This window comes from Aquila chrysaetos, chromosome 16 (genome assembly GCF_900496995.4).
Source record: "Aquila chrysaetos chrysaetos chromosome 16, bAquChr1.4, whole genome shotgun sequence".
Lineage (NCBI taxonomy): Eukaryota > Metazoa > Chordata > Aves > Accipitriformes > Accipitridae > Aquila > Aquila chrysaetos.
The window spans coordinates 27,720,574-27,736,086 of record NC_044019.1 but is presented as its reverse complement, the minus strand read 5'-3'; the positions used below and the strand labels follow the sequence as shown (position 1 = coordinate 27,736,086).

The 15,513-nt window shown below is 40.8% G+C and overlaps 1 protein-coding gene across 3 annotated transcripts in view; it reads right to left on the bottom strand.

Annotated features, from left to right (window-relative positions):
- The window catches only part of CAPRIN1 (cell cycle associated protein 1), a 40,543-nt gene extending 25,232 nt beyond the window's left edge, over positions 1-15,311 (bottom strand). The window contains exons 1-6 of one of the 3 annotated variants that reach the window (XM_030038356.2): positions 15,185-15,311; positions 14,622-14,830; positions 5,074-5,136; positions 3,066-3,152; positions 418-656; positions 218-300 (exon numbers count right to left, since the gene is read on the bottom strand). In XM_030038356.2, coding sequence (XP_029894216.1) covers positions 218-300; positions 418-656; positions 3,066-3,152; positions 5,074-5,136; positions 14,622-14,828 — 679 coding nt within the window. In that variant the 5' untranslated portion in view covers positions 14,829-14,830; positions 15,185-15,311. Of the gene's footprint in view, positions 1-217; positions 301-417; positions 657-3,065; positions 3,153-5,073; positions 5,137-14,621; positions 14,965-15,184 lie in introns of those variants that run through there. The other 2 variants (XM_030038358.2, XM_030038357.2) reach the window with 2 other exon arrangements.
- Between the last annotated feature and the right edge of the window lie 202 nt (positions 15,312-15,513).

Here is a 15,513-nt window from a genome sequence, read left to right as displayed (position 1 = left end):
CAAAAAACCAAAAAACCCACCACAAAAAACACCACACAGTAACTTCACACTTCAGTTATAAGTTATTCTGTTATAGTCCAGCTAAGGTCTGAAAAATGTAGCTACTCTAAAAACTCGCAAAGATTATCAACTACCAAAGTTCTCTTACATCAGACATTGTATTTTAGTTCAAGCACAAATTCAGTGTGCTATCTCTTAATACAGAGACTATACTTACAGGTTGTTCCACAAATTGGTTTTTCCTTCCCTTCCAGTAAGTCCCACAGGTGAACAGATGCTTGCTCATACTGCTCATTCAACCTTACAAAAAATAATTTGTAAGAGTTAGTTTCTTACCAAGTCTCTAAATTACCACAGTACAAATACATTGTTAACTGACTGACAATTATAAAGAAAGGTACTTTACTGTAAGCCTACCTCATGTTCATGTCTCGTTCAGGGTACACTAGCTTGTAAAACTCATCCAGCATTGTCAGTTCCTCCTCTGTCAGCACTGGTACTCCATTTGATCCTTGTTTCAAGTCGTTGCGCACTTCGTCATCACCCAACTTGTCCAAAATAAACTGTAGCTCTAGGACAGTCTTTAAACGCTTCTGCTCAGCCTCTTCTCGCATCAGTTGCTCTCTGCGAGCTGTCTTTTTAATTGTTTTCTGGATCTGTTTAAAATAAAAAGAAATTTAAAACTGCTTAAACTTCGATTCTGTAGTGAACTCGGGGCGGGGGGAATAAATTTGAAGTGTCTTTTATTGATAGAGGTGGATGTTGGTGTTGAACTGCCACTTATCAATCTAACATTACAGCAGAATAATCTGTGAAATTTGAAGAATATCTTTTAAGCAGTCAAAAGCCTGCAAATTAAGACAAACTTTAAAAACAATGCCACAAACCTTCGATCATACTGGATCTTGATCATATTCTTGCATGAAATCTGTACTTCTCTACACAACTTACAAGCAGTTCAGTCAAGTAACTGCAGTTACCATGTCTAAAGCTTTAGACATGAATGTGTTATTTGAAACAAGCCCAGCTTGCTATTATCTGCTTCCTTTATGATCACTTCCTAAGTGATTTTGATCCAGATGGAAGTGGCAAAAATGTACAAAATTAAGTACCTTTTAAACAAACATTGTGTCTACTTACAACTTCTGGCTTCCATAACTCAAGGACTTACAGCAGTTAGAAAAGGCAGAGAAGGGCAACTCAACTGATTAAGGGGACAGAGCAGTTGCCTATGAGCAGAGCCTAAATCTTGGGTTCTTCAATTTGGAGGAGTAAGGGTGATCCAGATTTTTTCATGAAGGCCACAAAGGCCAGCAGATACCATGAACAGAGCGGTTATTCACCACATCCCACGATAGTAGGAGGCATTCATTCAAACTACTAGGAGATCAGCTTAAAACAGATGAAGAAAAGTACTCGTTGCTTACATATCATGGGAGGGAACTCATGGGATTTAAACAAATTCTTGGACATGAGGTCCACAGACATGACACCAAAGGGAACAGGAATGCATCTACTCTCTGAACATTCTGTTTGAGAATCACAGATGCTGGAAGGGAATGGATGACAGATGATCATCAGCCTTTACTCTGCATAGTACCTTCTACAACTGCTGTCATAATACTGGACTAAATGCATCACTAGTCTGTACCTACAGGATGTTTCTTCCATTCTTATTCTTAATCCAAGCATCCAGAACCCAAAATTCCGCTTGCTCACTTTGTAACAATACAAATCTTTAATCTTCTCTTTCAAAAAATGTAACTCGTGACAGTAACTTTCTCCCTCTGAAGCATCTAAACTTCTTTCTAAAAACCAAAGACATAACTTAAAATCAACTATATGAGAACTCCAATCAGGAAAAAGTGCAACCAAGTTTGAAAACAGAGCACCAATTTATTGCTCCTGGATTCACTCGCTTCTTTTAGCGGTCAGCTGACCAGGGAAATATTTCAGGACAAACTTGTCCAAAAAAGAAAAGTTCTTCATTACTAACATTCTATAAACATACAGGGAACCCTGATGCAAGAAAAGCAAAGAAACAGCTTGGCTTAGAGGTCTACAAATTTACAACCACATCAAATGCAGAAAGCAGTTTATAATGTGAGGATGCTGATGCCCTTCAAATTATCATAGTCTGTTCACAAACTAAATACACTCGTTAGACCAGTCTGCTGCACTAACATCGACTACACAATGAGTTCTATCAATGTTACTGCTCTTTCCGTAAGTCATCAACTCTAGCTGTATTACTGCATTTAGAATAATCCAGTTCTGTTGAATAGGTTACCCTTTCAGCTTGCCCCAGAATTAATTCCTCCTTGCAATGATACTGCAAAGGTCTAAAGCATGTCTTTTTGTTTGCAGCTCTTGGCACAAGAAATAAAGCAAAGCTGTTCAAATAACTGGAATTGTCTATTAGAGTTTTAGAACTTATTCTTGATTACACTGTTGTTTTACATCCTTGGTCAAACACCAACCCAAAATATCACCTGTTTTACTAGTATTCAGTTAACTTATCCCTTACAAAAATAGTATTAATCTTGCCTCGTACTGTAGTTTCAGACTACATTTGCAATTAACAAGACAGCAAGAATCTTGAAAAAGGAGCTGCAATGCTTTCAGTTGCTGAGACTTTATACCCTTTGGAAATATAAAGAAATGAAACCCTTCAGCAACTTGCCAAAGAGAGAAGCAGGCCTATGAAATCAGCTTCTTTTAAGAAAATGTTACTACTGGCAATAAGTGGCTATCTATAATGTTGCATGACAGGCCTGTTTTGTGATCACACTGTTTTCCAACAGTTCTGTTTTGCCAGAAAATTACCACATTATTTTTGTTCCCATACATTTATGTAGTTCATCAGAAAAATCTTTTAGGAATAGTCTTCAGAAAACCTGACACAAAGCAGTACAGAAAGTACAAGAAAACAGCCAAACATACAAGAAATCATGGCCATTTCATCCCTATAAAGAGAGGTGACTGCTGCATCTAGTATCAGTAAAAGAGAGTTTAAAGCTTAAGTGTTTGGATAGCCCACATTGCACCGCTTGCTCTTTACTTACGTCTTGGCTCAGAGCCATAAAACTCCTCTGCAGTTCTTTAGCAAATTCCAGATTATTTGTCACTTCCTGGTATTTTGAGACCGCATCCTTAAAAGACAAACAAACAAAAAAACACCACAAAAGTAAACCATCACAAATAGAAGAAAATACATACTTCCCACAAACAAATTCCCACATTTTTAGTTCCTGAGTAAGACACAGCATCCCTGAATGGGACTGCAACAACGTTAAGTCAAATTTTGATTTTCACTGGCCAAAATAATGGAAAGGCTTGCGTGTGTCCTTAGGGCCTCTAGTTTCTCAGATAAATACGTTAAAGTAAATGTATATTTATGCTCACATAAATGACATACTAGTTTCATGTTCAGCTTTAGCCAGTTTCTGACAAAAACTAACTGGCAGGCCAGGGGAATGAGGAAGAAGAGTAATCTGGCAACTCAAAACTGCTCAAGAGATAAAGGTTTGAGAATCAATTCAGTTATCTTGAGTCAGAGCCAAAAATCAAAACATTATATAGAGCATAATGTTCCCTTCTCCAGAAATCTTTATTATTAGCTGTTTTCTTTTATTCTGATTTGCACCAAAGCAATCCAAACTCCTTAACCCACTTTGCAATACTGAGAAATTACAGAGAATCAGAGCAGAAGGAAAAAAAAAAAACCAAACAGCCAAGACATTTACACTCCTGCTGTGACAAAATTAATAATAGGTATGTTCTTGGTAAGAACAATTGAGCCAAAGAAAAAGTAAGGTCCTACTTTCTTTGAAAAACAAGGAACATGAACTGTATTTGCTTTATTTTTCTTAAGAATTTCCATCTGTGATACAGTGAACTAAGAAATTTATACACATATTGCATACTCCATATACATTAGGTGATTTACAAAATTTTACATTCTTAGCTGATTTGTAGAAGCAGAAGACATAAGTGAAAATAACAAATATTTTCAGCATTTCTCCAACAAAAAAGGATTTTATCTTTATGAAGTGTGGTAGTCAGGCTGCAGTCTTCATAAACTCAATCATGAGCTTCCCTCCTCAATATGAAATTTCAGTTATCCCCTCTGCTCATCAAACAGAAAACTTATCATGGTTTATTTTCACAATATGCCATTCAAAAATAAAAATACACAGATCAGTTGTATTTCAGTTGGCACAGAAGAACCAAAGTGAAGCCTAGACAGGTAAAAAGATCACATGGACCAAGAGAAGCAGCTAATTCTTTTAATTGTGAACAGCTGCAATAGTTGCAGGGTACATTTTTTTCCTTCACTTTTTTCAATGTTAAAAATCATCAACAAAACATTGTTGATTACTGAGCATCTGCTAATCTCTAAGTATCAATATGCATGTTTGCATCATACTACTGAATTTAATTTGACACTTGTTTTATATTTACTAGAACTGGAAAACTGCTGCTTAGTCAAGCTCTACAATAGCCTACTTTAAGAACCAGGCCCAGCAAGGAGAGAGGCAGCATACATACAGTAAGTCCAGCTTATCTAGAGCATCACCATCTGCTGCACTGATAGCTGTGATATACACATGAACGTAGCTTATTTTCAGAGCCCTTGGTCTAGGCTACATCTCTAACTAGACTGCACAGTATTTGCAAGCTACCACCAAGTGACTAAGCTCCTTAAGTTCTCCCTGGGCACATTTTCTGAGAAGAAAAGGATGATGTCCAGAGAACTTCAAAGGCATCATTTAGTTCTTTCAACAGTCCTAGGTTATAATGTATGCCAATTTTCACCACAGCTTATTTACAACCTAACCTCAACAAGCATAAAGCATTCCAACATGTTCCTCTACCTATTCTTTCAGTTTTTGATTAACAGAAAAATTAAGATGTTCTAGGCAATAAAAAAAAATGAGGCCAAGTCAGAGCTCAGAAAAATCTAGCTTTTAACAAGGGGAAAGGGGAAGTGAAATTCATCCCTTCCTTCCCCACCAAGATCACAAAACAATTTAACCGAAATCTGGTTAGGTTTGTTTTTTTTCTTTTTACCAGTTGATCTTGATTCAGACGTTCTCCCTTGTTCATTCGTTCCTGGTAATCATCAAGTTTGCTCTGAAAAGAAAGAAAAATGCTATAATGAAGAGCCAAAATGAGGTTACTGCTTTCTTCTACTTGTGCTAACAAAATTAGGTACTCTAATATTACAGTGTAAACAGACTGTAACACATTACACAAACATGCAAATGTCATGTAGAAATAGTACCTGAGAAAACTTGTGTTCTGGGTTAAAAAAATATAAATACTTCCCTACGAAACAAATATTTTAACCTTGTTTATTTGGCTATCACAATACGTCTTCATAACTAGTCTAATTTCTGAGGACATACACATTCCTCCTAATGGGGAAACCGCTCTCAATGCACATTTCCTTCAGTCCAAAGAACAGAGCACTGACTTCAGTTCTGAGTCAGAGCTTATTACCACTTTGTCACTACAATACCAAAAACATGACTGCAAAAAAAACACTGTCAATGCTATTAAGATTCAGAACTGTAATTCTTTGTAGCTGCATCAGTTAAGATAAGTTTTAAAGAATTTAAAAGAGTTTCCAATCCTTTACACAAGAATGCCCACCAACATAATTCATATTAAAGCTCTAAAATATTTTTGTTCAAGAGCATTAAGATTTCTTTTTCATGCAGAGAAACTGAAAAAGTAATCATTAGGTTAATTTTCAGCAGGATCAGTTCTCTAATCTGCTTAAACTACAAAACCATGCAAAACACTGATGTTGGCCAAAAGCAGGTAAAACTGATGCATGCCCAAGTGACAAAGATTCTACAGGCTAAATTAGAAGAATCTTAGAAAGGAAGCAAAGTCTGTAAGAATAACATATCTAACTATTAAACTCTAAGTTTTCACCATTTCTGTATTATCACATGATTCTATTTTTTATGAAATTTGCCTTATCTTATGTAAAGAAAGCTATTAAAATGAATCCTTAACAATTATCTTCCCAATCTAGCATAACAACAAATTGAAAAGGAAAGCAAACAGAAATATTTCATTTTGAAGGTAAAATAATTAAAACCCTGATGCAACCCTTGTTTCAGAGTTTGTATTTGCCACTGAGTGACAGGGGGGGTTTGTTGTTGTTGGTCTTTGGTTTTTTACTATTTTTGTTTGAGGACATTTCAGTTAAAATATTTTACTGATATTTTTCTAGCTAATTCAACTTCCATGCTCAATCTCAGACCTTTTGGAAAGATCAAAGTCTGTGAAACAGTTTAACAAGAAAGCTCCTCTTACAACGTATTTGATGCCCAGCATCACTTACTGAAACACATAACCACCCTTATGAGACTTGGTCCTTTTGATGTCACCTAGCAACAACAGTTTATTTATTTAGAAATCCTACAGATTAGATATAACACTTAACTACTTCATCTTTCAGTGTATCAGAGCCAGTAATGGCCTAGGCAAAGTCAAAGAAGAACTTCCCAAGCACCAAAAGTGTATTACTGGCCATTTCATGCTGGGGACAGACACTAGCAGGGTAATAGCTGTAAAATGCAGCAGCCAAAGTTCATAATGTATCAAAAAAAATAGCCCCAAAGTGCATTTGGCATATTGGAAATCCACCACAACAGGAAATAAGTGTCATTTTACTCTTCTACATACTAATTTTAGAATAGATGATGACATGATTGGACAATCACAGAAGTAGTTTTCATGATCTAAGAGATCGTAGCTGAGCTGCGAAGTAAAAAGGGAGGGTAAAGAGCTCAAACACAGCAATGCCCCAGTGCAAAGCCAGCCAGGTTAACCGACACCTCCGCTGCTTAAGGTAGCTTAAATCCTACAACGAACTGGCTTTGCAGACAAAGAAATTTTAAAAAGTTCCTACTTGAGCAAGTCACTTGCTCCCATGCTGCAGATTACAATTCCCTTGGTCACACTGATGCAATTGTTTGTGAAGCTGCACAGTGAACAGCCTGCTAATACGAGCCAGTTTAAACAGTTTCTACAAAAATGCATTAAAAAAAAACCCCAAAAATTTCTGTGATCCAGTTTCCAACACAAACCCATAAACAACAACAACAGTAAAACCAACAGGATAGAACACCAAATTCTAGAACACTACTTAGGTCAACCTTGTTGAAGAAAACATATATTGCAAAATTATGCTGCAAAACACTCAATATAATCCATTTTAGTGGCTAAGGGAGGGAAGAAACAAAAATACCCTAAATAACTACAATTTTTTCTGCATACTTTTTCCATGCATCCTTACTTCAGCATGGTTGGTATCTTCAGATCAAGTATATTGCAACAACATATTCAAACAGTGCATAAGTTTTTCCTTAAATGGTCAAATATTCTTAGGTCTAATGTAAATGCTTTGTTCATTTTTATTCAGCAGTTTATCAATTAAAAAAACAAAGAGCAATATGTCTATTTCTAACCATTAGGAATAGAAGAAAAGTTAATTCTCTTCAATTTTCCTTCCTTAAAAATCTTTGTATCAGAAAGGTGAAAGCAAAAGAAGGAAAGCCCTTTCAGCTGCAATGCAGAGGACAAGCAAATGTGTATTTAGTTATACGTTATCACAAAGATTTCAAATGCCAAGTAAGCATTTTTCTATCATCCCAAAGACACAGCAAGATCCAAATGCTGCATTACATAAAAATATTAAGGAAGCAAAATGCTTTCTTTTTAATCTGTACCGCCAACTAACAGCAATCTAAGCAGCATTAGTGCTGTAGAATAACTGCAGTAAAATTCCTGCTTAGCAACCCACTGCAGTGTCTGCAAGAAGTAAAGATTTTCTTAATTTTACTCCCCCTTACACAACTTCATCCTCACTCAGCATGGATATAGATCTTGAAGCGTAAAAGCTAAACCAGCAGAAAAAAAAAAAAAGAAAAAAAAAAAATCAAGTGGCAAAGCAAGCACATAAATTGTCTATTAAGCAGCTCATGAGTCAGCAGACCCCAGTTCTGCAGATAGCAAGCCACTGTGCTTCAGCTCTTTTTCCACTGAGATACCTGAAGTATTTTGGAGTTCCCTAGGAGGAAAGCACTACACATAGGCTACTGCAGGGCTGGAGTGGGATGTGTGTGTGGCAGGGGGAAGGTGGTGGTGTTCACTGCTTAAGTATGCCCTAGATTTTATTTTAATAGGAATCCAAAATTGAGTTACTTTATTACGGTTAACACTCACACTCAAGTTCTCATTACCTCCTCTGAATTGCCTCAAAAACGTCATCCTGAAGTGAAACACAAAATAAAAAAAAAAAATGTGGTTACATGATATTAGCTTCAAAAACAATACTGGTCTTAAAAATGCCTGACCACTCAGCTGTGCTGTTACAGTCATTTACAGTGCTACAGTATAAACTGGATCATTGGAATGATCCGATTAAAAATAACCCTTAATAAAGGGGGCCAAGAGCAGGAGAGGAGGGAGGCACTATATTTAACCAGATAATTTCAATGGTATGGTTTATACCAGTTACAGCCGCTCAAGTGTCTATGACAAGGCGGAAGGGGAGAAGGCAACCTCTTCCACCAGCTGAGGTAAACATTTTCTAATGCACACTTCACTACAAAGAAAATATGGAGGGGACTATTCCAAGTCTGTTTTCCGAGATACCTAAAAAACTGCATGTATTTTTCTAACAGCATTAAGCAGTTAAGATAATCCAAAATTTAAAATAGCTGCCTAATACGTTTTGCACTGAAGCAAAAGAAAAGCCAAGCTACGAAACAGAAGTTTGTTAACCTGTTCTACATTTGTACATTGTAATTTATCTGCCCTCCACCATCATCTCCACACTCATTCACCAGTTTAACTTCTCAGCAAGAGACTGCCCAGAAATGACTAAAAAAATAAAAGTCTTCCCATTTCCTCAGAAAAATAGGCAGAAAAAATCAAGAAGGTAAAAACACTTAAACTGTATCAGTTTAATGAAACGTGGAAGTTCAGAACCTCCCTAAAACTGCCACAGTTCTCACATTCACTGTCTGGGTACACTTCCTATTAAACATAGACACCTAACAAGAAGCTGCTTCAGTCCTGAGTTATAACCAAGAAGCTGTAATGAAGCATTAACATCAATACTCAGAACACAAACACTTACAGGTTTTCTGTTTAAACTGAATTTATTTTTGAAATAACTGTTGTAAATATTCTTATGTTTTTTTCCCCAAAGTCTGGTAGGTAAGTTTGACAGTTTAGGAAAAAATATCTCCACGCTGTATTAGTTTTAAGTGAGTGACAAAAACACACCAATTCTGAGACTGCAGTCTCACTATCAGCTTACCCCGGAGGACACTGATCACAAAAGGGGTATTCTCCTGCTCACCACACGTTCTCGACCCTTCCCACCCACCAACAAGGACAGCCATATGGCCAGACTGACAGCTGGGTCAGCAGCCTGATCCAACCAAACACATATAGAGATACAGATACAAGAATGGCTAGGAGCAGGACCCACTCCTTCCCAAAGCAACGCAGAACTGATGGATATGTGCAATCGTCAAACTGCAAACCTCTTCAACTCTGATGAGTTGACTACAGAGAAAAAAAAAAAAATTGTTTCTTCAGTAACCAGAACTAAGTTAAACCACAGATGAATGCAATTCCTAAAAGTTTTGGTGGCTGCATGTTCTCTCTCCAAATAGCCATACAGTATTTCCTATAGAAACACTATGATCTACAGGTAAGTTGACTACACTGCAGGAGACCTAGATTTTGATCTACACATCATTTATGTTCAAAATTAGTCACTTTCACAACAGCAAGTGAATTCTAGAACACAAACTGGGTTCTAGAACACAAACTGGGCTTTCCCAACACATTCTGTGTATCTTTTTCTTCTGAAAGAAATGGAAAAACATCAACAAAACAAAGCAGCATCTGAGAAAATAGAAAATCTTTCACAGCTTGTAGGACTCATCATGTATCTAGTTACAGAACTTGCTATGAGAAATAATCCCTACGCTACATAAAACAGTTAAAACAAAGCAAGCTGAAAACAGAAAGTACCAACCACCAGATAATTTCATAGATAAACCTGCTTGGGTTTTAAGAGATGAAGCTTGGTTATCCAAAACTGCTATCAGAGAGGTTTCAAAGAAAGTTTCAAGCTTTCAATACACAGTTGCAAATGAATTTTACAATTTCTTGGTTTCAAAATCACGTTTAATGTCCAAAGATAAATCTGAAACCAAGCTTCACAAGGAGAACTTCTGGAGACACTCACAAGCCTTCAACATCCAAGTGACCCAAATAATGGTGCAAAAGCACTTAAGAGTGCTGCTACTGACAGGCAACTTGAAGCGTGGCGCTTCCCTGCTATCATTAGCTGCACCTACAAGAACAGAAAACTGATCTCAGCTTTTACTATAGGTTTGTAATTGTTTCCTAAGGGAAATCCAACATTTTGTTGAACCGAGTCAGATCAACTTGAAATATCCATCTACTGTTTCAATGAACATTCTTGTGTAATAATGAGAGGCACTTTTTAAGTATTCATTTTTCAACCCAGTCAGGATTACACTTATTCAGAAATTCAGAGACAAGCTGATAAAGCAAGAGCATCTTAAGTTACCAGCTACAGCTAAAGTGTGCCATCTTTTTAACTGTATACACCAAGCTCAAGTCATGTCAAGTAGTTTAAGCCAACATGCTTACTTTGTATTTACAGTTGCTCAAGAATAATCTTTGTGATCACGTGCCCACACCTTAAACCATGTGCTAGCAAATGAGATATTTTGTCCCTCTGAGAGAACGTTCGGGTTTTAAAACTGTTTTTACATAGCTTATGCTACATTACACAAGTTGAAAGCAAAAATACTTTCTTTTTTTCATTTGTCATTGTATCAAGACACGAGGTTTGATCTACATTCAATTGGCTTAATTTGGAAAGGTTTTTCCCTCTAAAAAACCCAAAAAACAGAAGGGGCGGGGGAAGAAAAAAATGCAGGTCTCACTGAAGTATTTTCTCCTAGGGAACCTGGCTGGAGACCTGGTAGGATTCTAACCTCAGACACCTAACAAAAACCTAGAGGAGTTCATGCAACTTTTAAATTAACTAAGTTTGTCAACATATACTCAAGTTGCATGTCTGAAGGTCTTGTAGAGAAAATACCCCCTGCCATGCACATACAAATAACTACTCACCTAAGAATAGAGGAAGAAAACAGGATAGCATTCCTATCATTTCCAAATATGAAGAGTAGAACACAGACATTTTCAGACCATGTTTTCACATAGATTTATGAACAGCAATTCCATTTATCCTAGTTTCTTTTAACACAAGTCATAATCATTCTTTCAAATAATGAGGTCAGTTTTAGGAGGAGAAAATGAAAGCATAACTAATAACCTAGTATTTCTAGTTTATAGAGAAACTTTCAAAATAGTACAGAACTAAGTTATAAAGACTATGATTTGAAATTGTGTACTGTATTTTGATGGTCACACCATTTTACCCTCGAGAGTTTAGAAGGAAACATGACACTAAATGATTTACTTCAAAATTTCTGATTTCTTCATAAAGAGCGACCTTTCCTCAACTAAAAGCTGCCCATACCATTGAAAACCTAAGATGGTACCTCTTACAGAGCAATTATCTTTCAACTTTCAAAAGCATGTGTCTAAGTCAAATGTATTTTTGTATTCGTTCTCAAATACAAAGCTCTCAAAATCATCTCTACTGGCCTTCGTTATCAGCTGCCGACAAAGAAAGGATTAAATGTTCAACTAAGCAGAAGTTTTCAGTGAGATTTACCGGGCTTTTCACCCACTCCTGCCTGTGCAGTATCCGGTAAGATTTTACTTTCTGGATGGTTAATTAAAAAAAAAAAAATAGAAAAAAATCTCATCAAAAGATTCAAAACAAAGGCAAGTGAATGAATTTGTGTACTTCAGTAAACTTACCAAGTAATAATATAAAAATATGGATGCCCATGTGTACAATAAGCTTTGTTTTCAGAGCCCTAAGCATGCAATGTTCTCTTTATTAAAGAAAGTTGATTAACTAAAGAACTATTGATTCCCCCACCAAGGGAGAGGCTCAAGCCCACAAATTAGTAATTCTGCTTTAATACACCAAAACCAATATGTCTTTTATAGCGTTTACAGGAGAGTCCTACCTCAGCACGTTTCAGATCTTCTTCAGCCCATTAAGACTTAGGGAAATCTTTGAACTTTGATTTATCTGTGTGAGAGCACACCCAGCCTTTCTTTTTCAAGACCTAGCCTTTGCCTTTTCTTTTTTAAGCCCTCACTGCCTAGCACAGACTACCCTAAAAAGAGATGCTCTACATAATTTTAATGGAAGATCTTTCAACAGAAGCCACTTCCAGGAAAAAGGCCCTTCATCCCCTGTATTCACTTGCTATGACACCATAGTTAAAAAAAGTAGCAACAGCACCCACAGATACACAACAACAAAAAAAACCAAAACAAAAACCCTAGGGCCTTCATGAGAACAGTAGCACCAATTTTCACTCTCTTCTGCCAGAACAGCCTCCCACACATCATTCTAGCTTATAATACTATGAAAGTTGACCAAAAGTCCATTCAAATAGAATGGCTAAGCCAAGTGTAAATTAGATGTAAATTATTTATTTTAAAAGACAAATAAAAACTCTACTAGAAAGGGAAGCGGACCCGCACACCAGTAAGAGCGTGCTTATCCTCTTTATTACTTCAAAGTACAGAATGGCTCAGAAGAATGTTCACCTGCTAATTTTAGTTTCTAAAATATGCATTTTGAACATCACAGAAAAATATTTTTAGAGGATTTTTGTGTATGTTAGATACAACAATCATTTCAAACCATTTTACTGTACTGAAACAACTAGAGATGTACAGAAAGATCTGCATTCTTTCTCAAGATGAGGACCAGTGTTCTTGTGTGCACCCACATTCATACGTATTAATGGCAAGTTTAAGACAGACATCTTGTCCTATCTATACGTGACAGTATTCTGTCAAGGATCAAGAAAAGATCCTCCAATTCTAAAACTTATCTAAAAGCTCTGGGCTTGCTGCTTTTTTGTTGTTTCATTTTTAAAAACCAGGAAAATCCCACAGCCATTTTTCAAGTAGGAAACTACACTTTGCACGTATTTACAGGTAAAGCACAGCTTGTTTCATTTGCAACTCACCTGTACAGACTGATTTACAGCTTGTATTTCCACCTTCTACACATATAGAATACTACTCTAGACTACTATATGATCTAAAGGGCTAGTTAAAAAGAAATAATAAAAGAGTAATTGTGCCTCTCTACTTCGAAGAGCAGAAACAGATTCAGGGCTTCGACGCAGGCATGAAATTATTTTTTAGTATTCCCTAATTTTAGCTTGGTATTACAGTGTTTTGAAGCAAGTCTTTAGGCTACACGTTATGTTCGTATTTTTCTGATGGACACCTCACGCCCTGTAGGCTGGAAAGCCCTCTGAGGCTCATTTAATCTAGCAACACCGAGCGGGTGCCACATAAACCGTAAGCAACCACAACACCCTTTTCCTCTTCTGTCACGACTCGACCCGTCCAAGGACCACGGATTTAGTAGCTGCTATTTCTAAAAATAACTCCTTAAAGGCCGCTTCCAGCTGACCTCAGGCTCTCAGAGGGGTGAGCTTAGGGCGATGAAAAAAGAGAGACGAAAAAAAAAAAAACAAAAACCCTGGGTGGGGTGGCCTGCGGCCCCCCGGCTTTGTGCAGATTGCTCGCACAATGCAGTTCCGTCGGAGAGGCTGAGGCTGCCTCCGCCGCCGCCATGTTAGCTCCCGCTTCCATGTGCACGGCCTCCGAGGGGAGCCCGGCCCGCCGCAGTCCTTCCCCGCAGCTCAACCGCTCCGGGGCGAGGAGGGGGAACGCGGGAAGAAGATTGTTGGGGGGGGGGGGGGGGGTGTAAAGAGTGAAATGGGGGGGCCACTCCCTGAGGCGAGAGAAGAGCGGGGCTGGGCAAGGCCCCGCCGAGGGAAACAAAAGGCGGAAGGGAGGGGGATGGGAGCCGCGCCGCCGAGGGGTCTCGCCGGGAGCGAGGAGGGGGATCGCGGCCTGAGGGGCTGGGGTGAGGCGGGGGGCGGCAGCCACGACCCCTCCGGCCTCTGCCCTCCGCCTCTAACGGGAATGGGGGGGGGGAGCCGCGCCCGACTGGCTCCTGAGGCCGCGGGAGAGGGCGGCCGACGGAAAGGGCCGGGGGACCCCCGAAAAGGGAAGGGGGAAAAGGCCGGGAGAGAGGCGCTCGCCCTTCTGGAACGTTCCAGCGGGCGGCCCCTGGGGGCGACGCCGGGAACAACCCGCGGAGGCCGTAGGTTCCCTCGCCCACAGGGACCAGGAGGGGCCGGCTGAGGGGACGGCGGGGCCGCCGTCTCGCCGGTAGAAGGAAGAGGAAGGAAAAATAAGGACGGGGCGGTTCAACGTCCCGTGAGACGGCGCGACGCCGGGGGCAAGGCTCGCCAGAAAGCGGGGGCTTCCCGGGCTGAGGAGGGTGGGCGACCGAGGGGCCCGGGGTAAGGCGGGGGGGGGGGGGGGGGTCGGTCAGCCCGCGGCCGCAGGGGACAGGAGAGCACCTTTTTCTTCTCCAGGTTGCGCAGCTTTTTGTCGATCACTCCCAGGATCTGCTTCATGGCCTCGGTTTGCACCGAGGTGATGCTGCCACCCGATGCCTGCTGCGGGGCGGCCGCCGCCGCTGCTGCCGCCGCTGCTGGGGTAGTTTCACCACCCGGGCCCGCTTTCCCGCTGCTGTTCGCCATAGTGCTGTTGGTAGCCGAGGGCATCTCTGTGTGTGAAGAGAAGGAGAGAGGAAAAGAGGAGAGAGCGAGGGCGCGTTACGGGGGAACGGGCCGCCGGAGGGGACACGCGGGAGGGCGGGCGGGCGCGCACACGGCGGCTTCCCCACGCCCAGGAGCGCGCGGGGGCGCGGGCGCGCGAGCCGCACCTGCCGGCGCGCGCGCCCACCCCCTTTTTCCTTCCCAGCGAATTGACGCGGCGGGACGGAAGGCGGGGGGGGGGGGAATACCACGTGACCGCGCAGCCGCCGGCTCCGGCCAACGGTCATTTCCCCGAGTTCGACCGTTCCCTATCGCCGCCCCCCCCCCCCCCGGTGACCGGAGGGCCTCGCCACTCTCCTCACCGTGTGCGGCCCGGGGGGGGGGGGATGTGTGTGCGTGTGCGGGGGGGGGGGGGGAAACTCAGCGCGCCGCGGTCTCGCTGTAGGAATGGCCGCCTCAACCGACGCCGCCCGCGCTGCTCCTGCTCCCTCCGCGCCGCGCTACTGAGGGAGAGAGCGGGGGCGCGCACGCCAGCGCGTAAAGGCGAGGCGGCCCCGGGAGCGAGCGGCGCGGGGTCCTCGCCGCTTTGAGAGTGGCCGCGGAGAACGCCTTGAACGCGTTTATAGCGGCGCCGGCTTTTCCCAGGCGGAGGAGGCGTTTCCCGCTCAGCGGCGCCGTCTTTCGGCTGGTC